The 13,031-nt window shown below is 43.3% G+C and overlaps 1 protein-coding gene across 4 annotated transcripts in view; it reads right to left on the reverse strand.

Annotated features, from left to right (window-relative positions):
* Positions 1-1,038: 1,038 nt before the first annotated feature.
* CAP2 (cyclase associated actin cytoskeleton regulatory protein 2) overlaps positions 1,039-13,031 on the reverse strand; it is a 60,891-nt gene continuing 48,898 nt past the window's right edge. For 3 of the 4 annotated variants that reach the window (XM_063130403.1, XM_063130402.1, XM_063130405.1), the window contains 2 exons: positions 10,419-10,559; positions 1,039-1,321 (listed from right to left, as the gene is read on the reverse strand). In XM_063130403.1, the coding sequence (XP_062986473.1) occupies positions 1,238-1,321; positions 10,419-10,559 (225 nt within the window). In that variant the 3' untranslated portion in view covers positions 1,039-1,237. Of the gene's footprint in view, positions 1,322-5,506; positions 5,856-6,093; positions 6,169-8,248; positions 8,340-10,418; positions 10,560-13,031 lie in introns of those variants that run through there. The other variant, XR_010025656.1, reaches the window with a different exon arrangement.

A 13,031-nucleotide genomic window follows, 5' to 3' on the forward strand; every position in this document is an offset into this window, starting at 1 on the left:
ATTTCTTACTATGGCCTTAGCTAGACCTAAGGATTATCCCAGGCAAATGGAGGGGTCGTTCCTGCCTGCTCCCGGGATCCCCTGTGTGTCATTTGGATGCACAGGGATGATCCTGGGACAATCCCAGGATATAGGCCTGGTCTAGCCATGGGCTATGTTTTGATTAATACTTGGTAAATTTCCTAGAAGCCAGATTTGGCTTATGGGCCAGCAAGTGGTATCCTTGGAATAGATTGCAATTGATGATCTTTTGGTTCTTTCTCAACTAGTGGTTTTATGGAAATACTTAGCATTTGATAGATCCAAGGGAAATTATGTTTAACATTTAATAAGACTGATACATTATTAAATAAATGTTCAGATGAGGTTGCTAAGTACTATTTGTAAAGAGAGACATGGCCCACTTTAAAGTAACTTTTTCTAGAAATTGCTTTGAGCTAATTTGAAACAAACAAAAGCAAAGAAAAACAAAGATACCAGTTAACTCACCTTGTTGAAAATAGGGCATAGATTATTGTTAAGGAAAATATGTAACTGAACTGTAATTGAAATATCTAGCTTTTCTTTTCCATTAGCAAATGTAGTACTGAGAGTTGCACTTTAGCTTTTAAACGCACAAAGCCCTATATGAACTACAGACTTTCTGGGGTCCTTCTGCACAATATGTTCAATGAATACTATCAAATCTAAAATGAACATTTCACATATTAAGAGTTTTCCCCCCAGCTGGAACATAAAAAAAGGAATGCACTGAAACGTTACGAAGTGTATCATGCAGACATTTGGCTTATAGTATGTAGTGAAAGAGCCAATAACCTGAATGGTTATCTTTAAAAATCTGTATACATTCACATGACATTATGTTAATCTATTAGCAAACAAAGGCAAGTTGTGGACATTTTAAGAATATTAGGATGACTACAAAAAGTGTACCAGGGCTGCACAGCGTGGTTTCTAAACACATGTAGCCATGACAAAATAAATATTCATGCCTTCTTCAAACATAACTGTGTACATCAGTTTATTCCCCCACCCCACCCCATCTACAGCGATAATCTCAGTGGAGGAAAAATAGCACATGTAATGCAGCCTATGGTTCTAGGACACAGAATAGCTGCTTGAAGGCCTATCACTGCAGTACAAACTAGTGCTACTTCTAGTTCTTCATGCTGCTGTTTTCTTCAGGCTGAATTTCTTTGGAGATTGTGGTGAGTGGTTTCCATATGGCCCTAGGAAGTTAACCCACAATCTCTGCAGGGCCAGTGACCAACTTGGAACCATCCCACGATGTCTTGAACTGTTCAGGAACAGGAAATTCTTTCTGTAGGAAGACAAGATTGACAAATATCAGTTGTCTAAAAAGTGCCTGTTATGAAAACTGATGCAGTACTATTGGTAACAGATGAGTAAAGAGGTTTTTATAACTCAGGCATGTCTGGATTATAAAGGAGCCTTCTTCATTCCAGTCAGTAAAACCCTTCAGTAGCACACAGAGAACAAGTGTGGCAATTTTGCAGTTTCTGTTGTGCTAGTAGCTTAGTGATGTCTCTTGATTTAATTTGATGGCAACTCTCCGACCCTTTTAAGCATAAGGTTAAAACATAAGGTTAGAGTAGCATAAAAGAAAGTAAGTACCTCATCAAACAATTCCTCCCTTCTATACTATCATGATAACCACAACTCTGTGCTGCAATACTTAACTACTGTTCTAGGCCACAATTCAATCAATCTAGGAGAATCTTGACATTTTGGAAAATCAGAATTTTCAATACACAGGAGAGCAGCTTTCATGTGGGTGGGAGACACTGTAGTCAAGTAAATATGAGTTTAATATTATTACCTGTAAAACGCAATACATCTTTTAAATACTTTTGAAACATAAAAATTATAGAAAAATAGTGATATGACCCCGTAATCAGTAGATTTATACCTAACCATAATTTACATTTACATTTTCTGAGAGAGACACCATTGTGGTCAGTAACCATAGTTTGTTTAGTGGCAAATGCAACACTAAACCATCTTTCAGCCAACAAAGGAAGGGGAGAGAAAATCTGAATCAGAGAGGGAAGAGGAAGGGGAAACGAAAGCACACCCTGCTGATTCCCATATTACATTTGTACCAGGTTTGTGTAATTGTTCTACATTTTTTTTCTTTGGACTTACCGGCTAAGAAGCAAGCTATAATTAACATGCGCTCAATTTTTAAGTACTCGTAAGTAACAAGAAGAAAGAAAAAGACAGCAACGCTCCTGGATTGTTATGTTGCTGCAATGAACAACTCTATGTATGCATCACTTTTCAATAAAGCAAAATCCTTCCAGACAGAAGGGTCCTAGCATTAACAATCAAAAAGCATTGTGCAGCTATTCTGACTTTTCTTCCTTAATGGATTTCGTGCAGTAAGAAAGAAGATGTATAAAGTGGTGGGAAAACATGGAATTATGAGTGGAAGACAATGTTGTCTGGACCTCCTGTAAATTCTATGAATGAGCAGTATGATGACACCATCTTACCTGGAAGTGATGTTACAGAACCATTTAGTAAAATTAAACAGTGACTTCCATTCAACTCTGAAAAGAGTGGTAAGTAGTGTATATCATAATATCCAGCAGGTAGACTGTGGCTTGGCTATAAGCTGATAGAAACAATATTTAAAAAGTAGTGCTTTCTGAATATATAGGCCAAGTTCTAAAGACTCATACAACTAGTAACATGCATCCAATGGGGTTTAAACTTTTCAAATGACTTTCTGAACAGGTTTCCACAGCATTGAGATATGCCTCCCCTCCAATCCCATGCCAGAGGGAAGACGTCATTTATTTCACGTGAAATAATTTCTCAATTGACCATGGGATTATGCCCAATATTAGTGATGAAAAAAGTGCCATTTGGATTTTCCATCTTGCCCCAATATACTCTGAGCTCTCCATGCAGCATTGCAAACTAGTTTTGAAACTCTGTGGGCTTTCAAAAGCAAATTGTGATACAATATGGGGGAGTGATGTTCAGAGATAAAGAAGTAAAAAAAATTCCGCTGGACTGTGCCCCAAATAGGGCCATTTAAAACAAGTGGCTATCTATCTTACATTGCCTTCTTTGAGTTTGTTGACCAAGGCCAGATCTACACCAAGCAGGATATAACACTTTGAAGGCAGTTTGAAAACGGTATATGAAATGTGTCATGGGCCCCAACAGTTGTCAGTGCACTTCAATACCGTTATAAAACAGTAGTGTAGATCCTGCCCAAGTCTGAAAAACTTCCCAATGTACTTTGTTAATTTCACAAATGTCAAGTTATGTCTCAGGGTTATTCTTCTTTTAACTATTGACACTTCTAATACTTATTTCTTCTCTTCGCACCTTAGGTTTTTGTGATCTTGGCTTCATTCTCACTTGGCTTCATTCTTCTCTTTCTAATACTTCCTTTATTGTTTCTGTTAATGGATCCTCTTTCTATTCTGAAAAGGTTCTATTCTCTGTCCTTTTTCATTTACTTCCTTCGTGATCCCTTATTTTGTTCTTTCATATCAATTATCATTTTTATGCTGATGACATACACGAGTATCTTTCCACCCCAACATCTTCTTTAGCTAATATTTTTTCTTACTACAGCTATTTCTCCATGAATGCCCTCTCGTTTTGAAACTGAATTTAGCAAACACGGACCTTCCTATCTACTTCTGCATTTGTTTCTTTTTTTCTTTGAACTCTATTTGTCTTTCACAGTTATTTAGTTGTGTTATTTCTGCTACAGCTAATTAGTGTCATTTCCAATTGTTATAACTCCAACAGTGTGTCGCAATGGGTGTCCTGCTATGGCTGGGTCAAACTCAATTCTGGGGCAAACTATGGGGCAAATCCGTTCAGCAAAGTCAGAAGGCAGGCAGAGATCAGAAGCACAGTATTACTGGTCAAGAGGGCGGGCAGTCCAAAAGCAGGGTCTAAGGCAGAGCCAAAGTCAAGCACAAGCAGGCCGTCCAAATCAAACACAATTCAAGGGAACAGGAACTTATCAGGAATCCAGGGTTCAGCAGCATGAGAGTTCAGTCCAAAGGAGAAGCAAGGTCGGGAAAACTAGGTAGCAAGGTACTTGGAGATGAAATAAAGGTGTCATTCCAGCAACCAGGAGGTCTTGCCTGAGAGCTTATTTGGTTAAGTCTCCCAGCCCACACCCAGGTACAACTGCAAGCTATTAGTCTTGGCTTCAAAGTCTCCCTACATTCAAGGAACCCCCTTGCTCTTAAGTACACCTTTACTCTCATGTGGCCTGGTTGCTAGGGGTCCCAAGATGTGTGCTTCACCTCCGAGTTGTGGACTGTGCTTCCACCATCTGGCACCAATGCTATCTAGAGCTGGGTGGATGCTTGGCCTCTGACTATGTGGGGGAGGTACAGGCCTCATCTGGGAGTCCATCAAAGTCCACCTTTTCTGGAGAACCTGGTGTAGCTTCTCCACCAGTGCTGGAGGTGCCTGGGCTATCACTAGTGTTAGGGGGACCCACAGGGTTTTTAGACTCTGTGGTATAGGAGTCTTCATCTGAACCGTCATCCTGGTCTGGGTCAGGCATAATAATGGGACTGCTACACCAGGGTTTGCATTTGTGAAACATTGCCATGAACCTCTGCACTCCCAACAGCAAAGAAGAAAGCAAAACAAAGGCAGTTCAAACATTGACAGCTACTCCCACAATGTCCTTGGCAATTCCACCACCACTCAGGAGTCATGAGCATCAGTGATGCCCCTAAGTTAGCTGTGAATGGATGGGGGTCTTTGTAGTTTTCCATGGGCCTTGGCAATGATACACCACCTCTCCCCCTCCACAGCCCCATAAGAAGAATGGAAAGTAAATCAGCAAGCAGGTGGCAACACAATGAACTGCTGACAGTCCGTAGGAAAAGGCGATGCAATTGGAAACTGATGATGTGGGTTCGAGGCCAAATGCACATGTGACTCTCATAGAATAAAACTATCATTTGGGGGTCCTGCTGGCAACAAAGTTAGATGGACAAAAGGAGATGAAGTAGGCCTAGAATGTAGGCCTTTTGCACCAGCAAGCAATGCCCTAACCAGACAAATGGGGACTTTGTAGCCTTCCTGGGAGCCTTGGCCATGATACACCACCTTTCCCCCTCCACAGCCCAATATAGGTGAAGCCATATAGCCCAGTACCAAGGGGCCTCATATGCAGTTATAGCAGAGTATGGTCTTAACAGGATGAGATGGGTTCAGACCCTCAGTACAGTCATCCAGGGAAGAGATGCATGAATGTGTGCACACCTGGAATAGTACAGTTCATTAACCAGAGTGACTCGCATATGGGCCCACAGCGCCATTCAACGACATTCAACTATCTAACCCGTTATGTCTCAGGATGCCTTTCATTTTGCCCAGTCCCTAACATGAAGTCCTTTCACACACACCTGTCTCTATTTTGTGAATAGTCAGTATCTGCTTGTGGTAGTTACCTAGCTGCTAACCATCATGAGAACAGAGACGCAATGGAAACAGTCACAGCTTTTATTGAACAATATCATTTTTGCACTGACGGCACCACAGAAGAATTGGATTGACAACCCTTTCGTTTCTACAGGGCTCCTGTGCCTTTGAAAACACCCACAATAGAATGGAACAGGCGCAGCTGTCTCCATGCTAAATAATGCTGCTCTTGTTACATTACTGCCTGTGATGTATTCTGGAATGGCACACGAACCCTGCTAGGACATAAAGGTGGCAACCCTACAGAGGAACAGCTGGCTTCTCACTACTGCTGTCATAGGACTCGCTTGCGGTTTGCATGGCACTGAGGGTGCAGAACATCCTTGTTGCTGAATACTGAATGGCTGCCTGGTTGCCTGTGGAGAGACAAGAGGAACATGGTGGGGGTGCTGAGCAATAAATAGTACCTGCAGCAGTTCTTCTGATTTATTAGAAGTTGTTGACTTAGCAGAAAAGAGGCGACCACCCCAGTACTGTTCCATTCCAAATGCTTCAGCCTAGGTCCCCACATTACCATCAGTGGCGTACCTGACATATATATTTGGGAAGTCACTTGTTGGGAGGAGTTAATGTGATAATCAGAGCAATACTCACCCATCCAGAGCAGAGAGCTGCGCTGGAGCTCTACAATTTCTGTTTGATCAGCTCCATGAGCAACTGGCCTGTATCCTGCAAAGAAAAATGAGTCACAGATGTTTATCCAGCAGTGGCAATGAATGGAATGGAGCATCTCATGTTCACCAACAAAACTGCCTGGGCTCCACCCTGGCTTCAGTGCATGGAAGGAGCTTACCTATATTTGTGCGGTGACCTCTGTGTGAAGACACTACTACTACCTGTTGAGTAAGGTGTAAACAGCTGTGACTGGAGAGCTTCCATATCTGGCATTCCCAATGCCTTTTCCTTCCTCAAAAAGTAGTCATGGGTGGAGGGATTTGGACTGGGATAGCAGCATGGGAGAGGAGGAGAACACTTTACCCTCATGCTGATCCCCCAATTTAAATCACCCCCAAGCTGCTATTAATTGTAGAGGGTGAGGCTCACTGTCTTAAGCAGGGGTGGGCAACTTCTGGGGGTGGTGGGAGACAATTTCTTATCCCCCTGATGGAACCCAACATATCCCACCCCCCAAAACGTTACATACAAGGTCTGCAGGGAATAATACATATTTCGTTCACAAATATGTCAGAGCTAATACAGCGTTAGCCTATAAATGCACAGAAATCTAAGAAATGTGCATTCATCCCAGCCACTGCACTGCTGAATTTTGGTGCAGCAGTGGCAGCAGCAAAAAAGCGGAGATTTTTCTTTAAAACGAAGCACAGGGGGAGCTTCCAATTTTGCTTTAAAACACTCCCTGCAGGCCTTGTTTTTTAAAAAGAGATCACTGCTTTTTTGTTGTTGCCATGTCGTTGAATTTGAGTGGCAAATTCAGCAGCACAGTGGCAACAACAGTGGGGGCAGCAAAGTAGGGTGGGTGGGTGGGTGTGGACATGGCCTGTGGTTATGGGTTGCCCACCCCAGGTCTTAAGCTTGAAAGTTCCCCCTTTGCAACTAATTACCAGATGGGGGCAGCGATGGCCTAGAACAGGGCCGTGGCACAGGGACAAAGGGTTAAACCATCCCCATCCCCCTGCCCTACCACCAGTCCAAAACCAGGCCCTTTCCCAGTGGCCCATTTTTGAGAAAGAAAAAGAATTCAGGGGCTTCAAACACAGAACTCCCATGGCATACGTAATTTGACCCTAAGGGAGCCATATTAGCTCAATACACCAATTCCACAATTTGGGGGGAGTGGGGCACACTCTGTAATCATATGTGTATGCATTTTTTTACACATCCCTCTCTGTTCCTGGGGTGTGTTGTGGCAGGATCGTTGTGCCCTGATTGATGGCAGGAAACCATGGGATTTGGGGCGGTCGGGCAGGGAACTGAGCTAACCATGGTTAGTATAACAGGTAGCTTGGTCAAGATGAAATTGCAGAACATCAGGCTGCTCCAAGCAGAAAATGTGTTCCAATGAGATATGGAGCCCGACTGAGCCCATATGTACTCCATAGCCCTGACTGGGGCTCCACCCCTGTACTGGGGTGTAGAAAGCCTCAAACAGGTAACCATCTGGAGCCTAGCATTCGCATCACCCCTCCATGGCTTCTCGCTGGGCACTTTGCCTGTGTTGGCAAGTGGGCTATCTGGAGCATGAGGCCTGTGGAGCAGAGGGTCTCATGAGGTTGCCAGTCTCTTGGTGAAATCCAACTCAGAGGCAGCAGCCTAGGTTTTACCTGGCTTGCGGGAGGTGGGGGGTGTTGTTTCTGGTTCAGGGTTCTTACAATCAAGCAGTGGAGTTTGGTGGTTCCAATTTCAGTGGGGCTGTGACTTCATTCTGGTCAGAACCAACCAGAGCTCTAATGGAGCTTGAACCTTATCTCCAAAATACTTTCATCACCTCAGATAGAGTTTAGAGTTCTGGCTGGTTCTGAGTGAAACCCAGAATGGATTCACAATCCCACTAATATCAGAGCCACGAGCCTCCACTGCAATCAAGGCGGTCCTGGTGTTGGAACACTGGCCTTAACGCCTCCACAGTCTGCACTCCTAGCTCTCCTGACTCAGCCGATAATCCCTGTGTCAGGGGCCAGGTTGCTCCTTTGAACTGGGAACATGACATGGAGAGGCAGAGGAGGCGCAACATTTCTGCACTGAAGCATGGCATCATAGTTCCTGGCAAGCCCTTCCCCCTCTTGCTTACCTTTGTGGGGTGCCCCAGATGCATCAGTGAAGTTGAGGATCTTGGCGGATGTTTATGTTTGGAGTCATAAGGCTGGATAACTGTAAGGGTTCTGAGAAGACAGCATTTGAAGACCCATTTCTGTTCCCTGGCCTTTACTCACTCATTAATTTTCTCCCCTTTCCCCTTCCTTCTGTGCCCCTTCGTTCGTATTCCTGACTTTTTTGTTATTCCTGTAAGCAGGACCTGTTTCTAATTTTATTTAGAGTGCAGCACTTAAGCTTTCAAACTGCCTTAGAAATAAAAACAGATTGGGTAGTATTCAATATTAGTCCTACTTAGAATAGACCCACTGAAATGATTGGGACTTAAATAAGTCATGGCTAACTTGCCCTATTCATTTCAATAGGTCTAACTCTAGGTAGGATAAATACCCATTTCTTATTTGTTAAATGTATTAAGTTACATTTGTATCCTGCCTTTCCAGCAAATGGTGCTCAAGGTGGCTAACGGCAATAAACCAAATGCAATAAAACATAGTAAAATTACAATAAGCAATAAAATGCAATGTAAAACCCAAAAGAAAGCTGATAAAACATCATAAATCAACCGGTTAAAACCATTTACAACATATTCATTAGTCAGCCTACGGGCCAAAGGTGTGTCTAAATAAAAGTGTCTTTGCATGTTGATGGAAGATCATTGGAGATGGGGCAAGCCAGGGGTCCCTTGTCAAGGAGTTCCAGAGTCAGGGGACAGCCACCAAGAAGGCCCTTGAGGGAGCCTTGGGTAAAGTACACTTTGGTGGGCACACTTGTACAAAGGTGGGTCCTGGTGAACTTGACTGACGGTGTCTTCTGGAGGTAGCCACCATTTTAATTTCTCACAATGTCATCATAGATTAGTAGAGTTGGAAGGGGCCTATAAGGCCATCGAGTCCAACCCCCTGCTCAATGCAGGAATCCACCCTAAAGCATCCCTGACAGATGGCTGTCCAGCTGCCTCTTGAATGCCTCTAGTGTGGGAGAGCCCATGGCCTCCCTAGGTAATTGTTAATTGTCCCTAAACTAGTGTTGTCCCAGAGCATTATGGGGAATTTAAATAATGGCTAGGCCCAGCCACTGGTGCTGCTTGGAGTGCTGGGCCAGGAAAACAAATTAAGAGTGGGTCCAAGGCCCCAGCAGCTGCCCAAGGATATCTAGTGCTGATACCAGCTCTGGTCTTGAATTTCCACTAAATAATGTGGGCAGGACAGAAAGAAGGGCCTCTTCTGAAAATCTTAAATCCTGGTCATGGGAGAATATGGTGTTTCAGAAAACCTGGTCCCAAGTCATGTAGGGCTTTGTACATTATAACCAGCACTTTAAATTGTGCCCAGAAACAGACTGGTCTGTTGTAGTTTGGAAGTCAGACGCTCTATATAAACTGGGGCAGTCATTCTGAATCACATGAAGTTTCTGAATACTCTTCCAAGGCATAGAGCACATCACAGCAGTCCAAACGAAATGTAACTAAGGGTGCAATCCCATGCTCCCAGCAATCCTCTGACTCCCAGTATTCCCTAGCCAGCAAGGAGTTGTAGGACTTTTTTCTGTCTAAATTTACACCGGACACATTTCCAGGTTCAGGATAACATCCAGTACTACACCCAATAGGTTGAAACCCTATTCCCTGATCTGCTTTTCAATTGACCAGGAACATCTCTAACTTATCTGGATAAAGTTTTAACTTCTTTACCCTCATCCAGTCTATTACCAGCATCCGACACTGATTTAGAACTTGAACAGCTTCCTTGAATTTAGATAGAAAGAAGAAAGAGAACTGAGTGTCATCAGCATATATATTTTTGTACAATAGCACCATTTGAACCGCTTGAGATAAGTTTAAAAAAAATATTTAATAGGATACAGCGTAGCTTCTTATTCTGTTTGATTTAATGTGTTGTGTTTTACTGTTGTGTTTTTATGTTATTGTGCATTGCTCTAGAACCCAGTCAGATGAAGCGTACTATATAAATATATTAAATGAAAAATTGAAAGATGAATAATAATCTGAAGATACTTTATGGAAAATGACAGGAGGCTCCTTTAACCCAGAGAATTGTTTTGAGCAGAGTACTGTCTTATCAGTGATAGAGTACATGGTTTAGTGTGTATTTTGCTATCAGATGACTTAAAAATACCACACTTACGTAATCACCGTCCTGTGGGATAAGGATGTTCATTTCAGATGACTTAGCGCTCACAATCTCACAGTCTAATGATTCCTTACTGAGGTATATATGGCAGCCTTCAGTCTTGTTAATTGAAATGGTTGGCACCTTCCCTAGTACCTACAATCATAAAATGACTTTATAACAAATCAGGACAAAAGAAGTGGTTAACACTAACACAATCTTCCCCTCGCCTCCAACCCCTGTCATCCTAGGCAGGGCTCCATTAACGCTGGGAACCTTCCAATGGTAATTCAAGATACAGGTCAATCCCCTTATGTCATTGCCAGCATGTCACAAACAACTGAGACAAGGAGATAACATTCCATAAAGAAGTCACCACCACAGAAAAGGCCCTGTTCTGGTAGCCCCCTGCCTGACCTCAGAGGGATCCAGAACAGGGTCTCTGAAGAAGAGCTTAACAATTGAGCAAGTCTGTATGGAAGCACTTCAGATAAAGCACTTTCATACAGTGACCCATCTCTTTTCCAAAGGTCCTCTTAGGGCTCATCTACACCAAGCAGGATATTCCACTATGAAAGTGGTATGAAAGTGGTATATGAAAGGCAGAGGCCACACTACTGCTTTATAGTGGTACTGAAGTCCACTGACAACTGTTGGAGCCCATGACACCTCTACACCAAGCAGGATATAACACTCTGAAAGTGGTATGGAAGCAGTATATGGTCTGTGTCAATGGGCCCCAACAGTTGTCAGCGCACTTCAATACCACTATAAAGCAGTAGTGTGGCTCCTGCCTTTTATATACCACTTTCATACCACTTTCTTAGTGGAATATCTGCTTGGTGTAGATGAGCCCTTAATTTGGCTCCTAAAGGAGAAGAGAAAGAGAAACGAAGGACCTCCCTAAGGAGGACATTCGATAACATGGACCCATTTCTTTGATATCTATATATTAATACTTTAAAAAAACCACCTTGGGGAGGGCAAAACAGATGGCTACTGTAGCACTGGGGTGGGGAAGAGTGGGAGGATTGTTGATCTTTTCCCATCTCCACAGTTCCTTCAACTTAACACCCCCTCCCCGCAAAAGATTATAGTAGCCCCACAGGGGGGAAAGATAGGTACCCATATTCATAGAATCATAGAATAGTAGAGTTGGAAGGGGCCTATTACCTTTGCTCATTGCAGGAATCTACCTTAAAGCATACCTGATAGATGGTTCTCCAGCTGCCTCTTGAAGGCCTCTACTGTGGGAGAGCCCACAGCCTCCCTAGGTAATTCGTTCCATTACACTTGTTCCTCCCCACCCCAGCTAAGAGAAGCTTCAGTGGGGCATTTGGGGGAAACCATACCAGGGGGAGGGGGTAAAAACCTTCCCTCAGCACCATAGCCCCAATCCAATCTACTGCATGCCCACTTCCCCCCCCCCCATCACAGGACACAAGTCGCATCTAGTTTGGCCTGAAAAGAACTGCTATACTGTACTTTTGTTTTGAAGCTTCAAATATTTTTCAGGTTTTTTCCCCCCCAAATAGAAGTCTTCAGAGTCATAATTCTATAATGATGTTTTTAAATGCTCCTTTCCTTGGAAAGGTGCATTTCCTTATCTAATTCTTTTTGCCAACAGAGAAATACATATAATAAAGTCAATATTCTGTGAATACATGTATGTAACTAATAACTACCACCGCATTTACTGGAAACAGCAGAGGAAGCCGTGTATTCTAATAAAACACTGATGACTAATAGGTAGAGGCTCATAGCAAGGAAAAAGAAGGCTCATTACTTCTTTAAAGATCATACTACTCAATTTAAACTAACCCCACTACTTTAGTCAGATACAAATGTAAAGAACTCCATGGATAGTTGGGCTGAGTCACTGCTTGTCAACAGCTATGCCCAGTGCTATTTCTACCATTCCCTCGCCTTTCTGAAAAAGAGCAGAAGTTGCCTGAGGCCAAGTGCGTATGTGTGTATATAAAATGGAGACTCAATATATATAGGAAAGGAAAGGAACCTCTCATGCAAGCACTGAGTCATTACTGACTCTGGAGGGACGCCAGCTTTCGCTGACATTTTCTTGGCAGGCCTTATAGCGGGGTGGTTTGCCGTTGCCTTCCCCGGCCGTGATTACCTTTCCCCCAGCTAACTGGGTACTCATTTTACCGACCTCGGGAAGATGGAAGGCTGAGTCAACCCGAGCCGGCTGCCTGAAACCAGCTTCCGCTGGGATCGAACTCAGGCCGTGGGGAGAGTTTCAGCTGCAGAAACTGCTGCTTTACCACTCTGCGCCACACGAGGCTCTCAATATATATAACATGTGTGGATATAAAACGGAGACCCAATGTTACAGTTGTACGGTAAATGCCTGTTACTGACAAAACTACGAGCATAGATCCACAATTTAATGGGCAGGCTCTGCTGTAAAAGAACACTATTGCTTATATTAGGCTGAGATTGCCTTCGAGTCTTGCTTGCGGACTTCTCAGAAACAGCCGGTTGCCCACTACTGGAAACAGGAAGCTATACGCGATGGACCACCGGATTTGATCCAGCAGGACACAGCAGATCCCATATAAGTTCTTACGTATTCTTTTGTTCACACTGCTTTTCCAGTCAGCAATCGGG

Source organism: Elgaria multicarinata, chromosome 7, assembly GCF_023053635.1.
Source record: "Elgaria multicarinata webbii isolate HBS135686 ecotype San Diego chromosome 7, rElgMul1.1.pri, whole genome shotgun sequence".
NCBI lineage: Eukaryota > Metazoa > Chordata > Lepidosauria > Squamata > Anguidae > Elgaria > Elgaria multicarinata.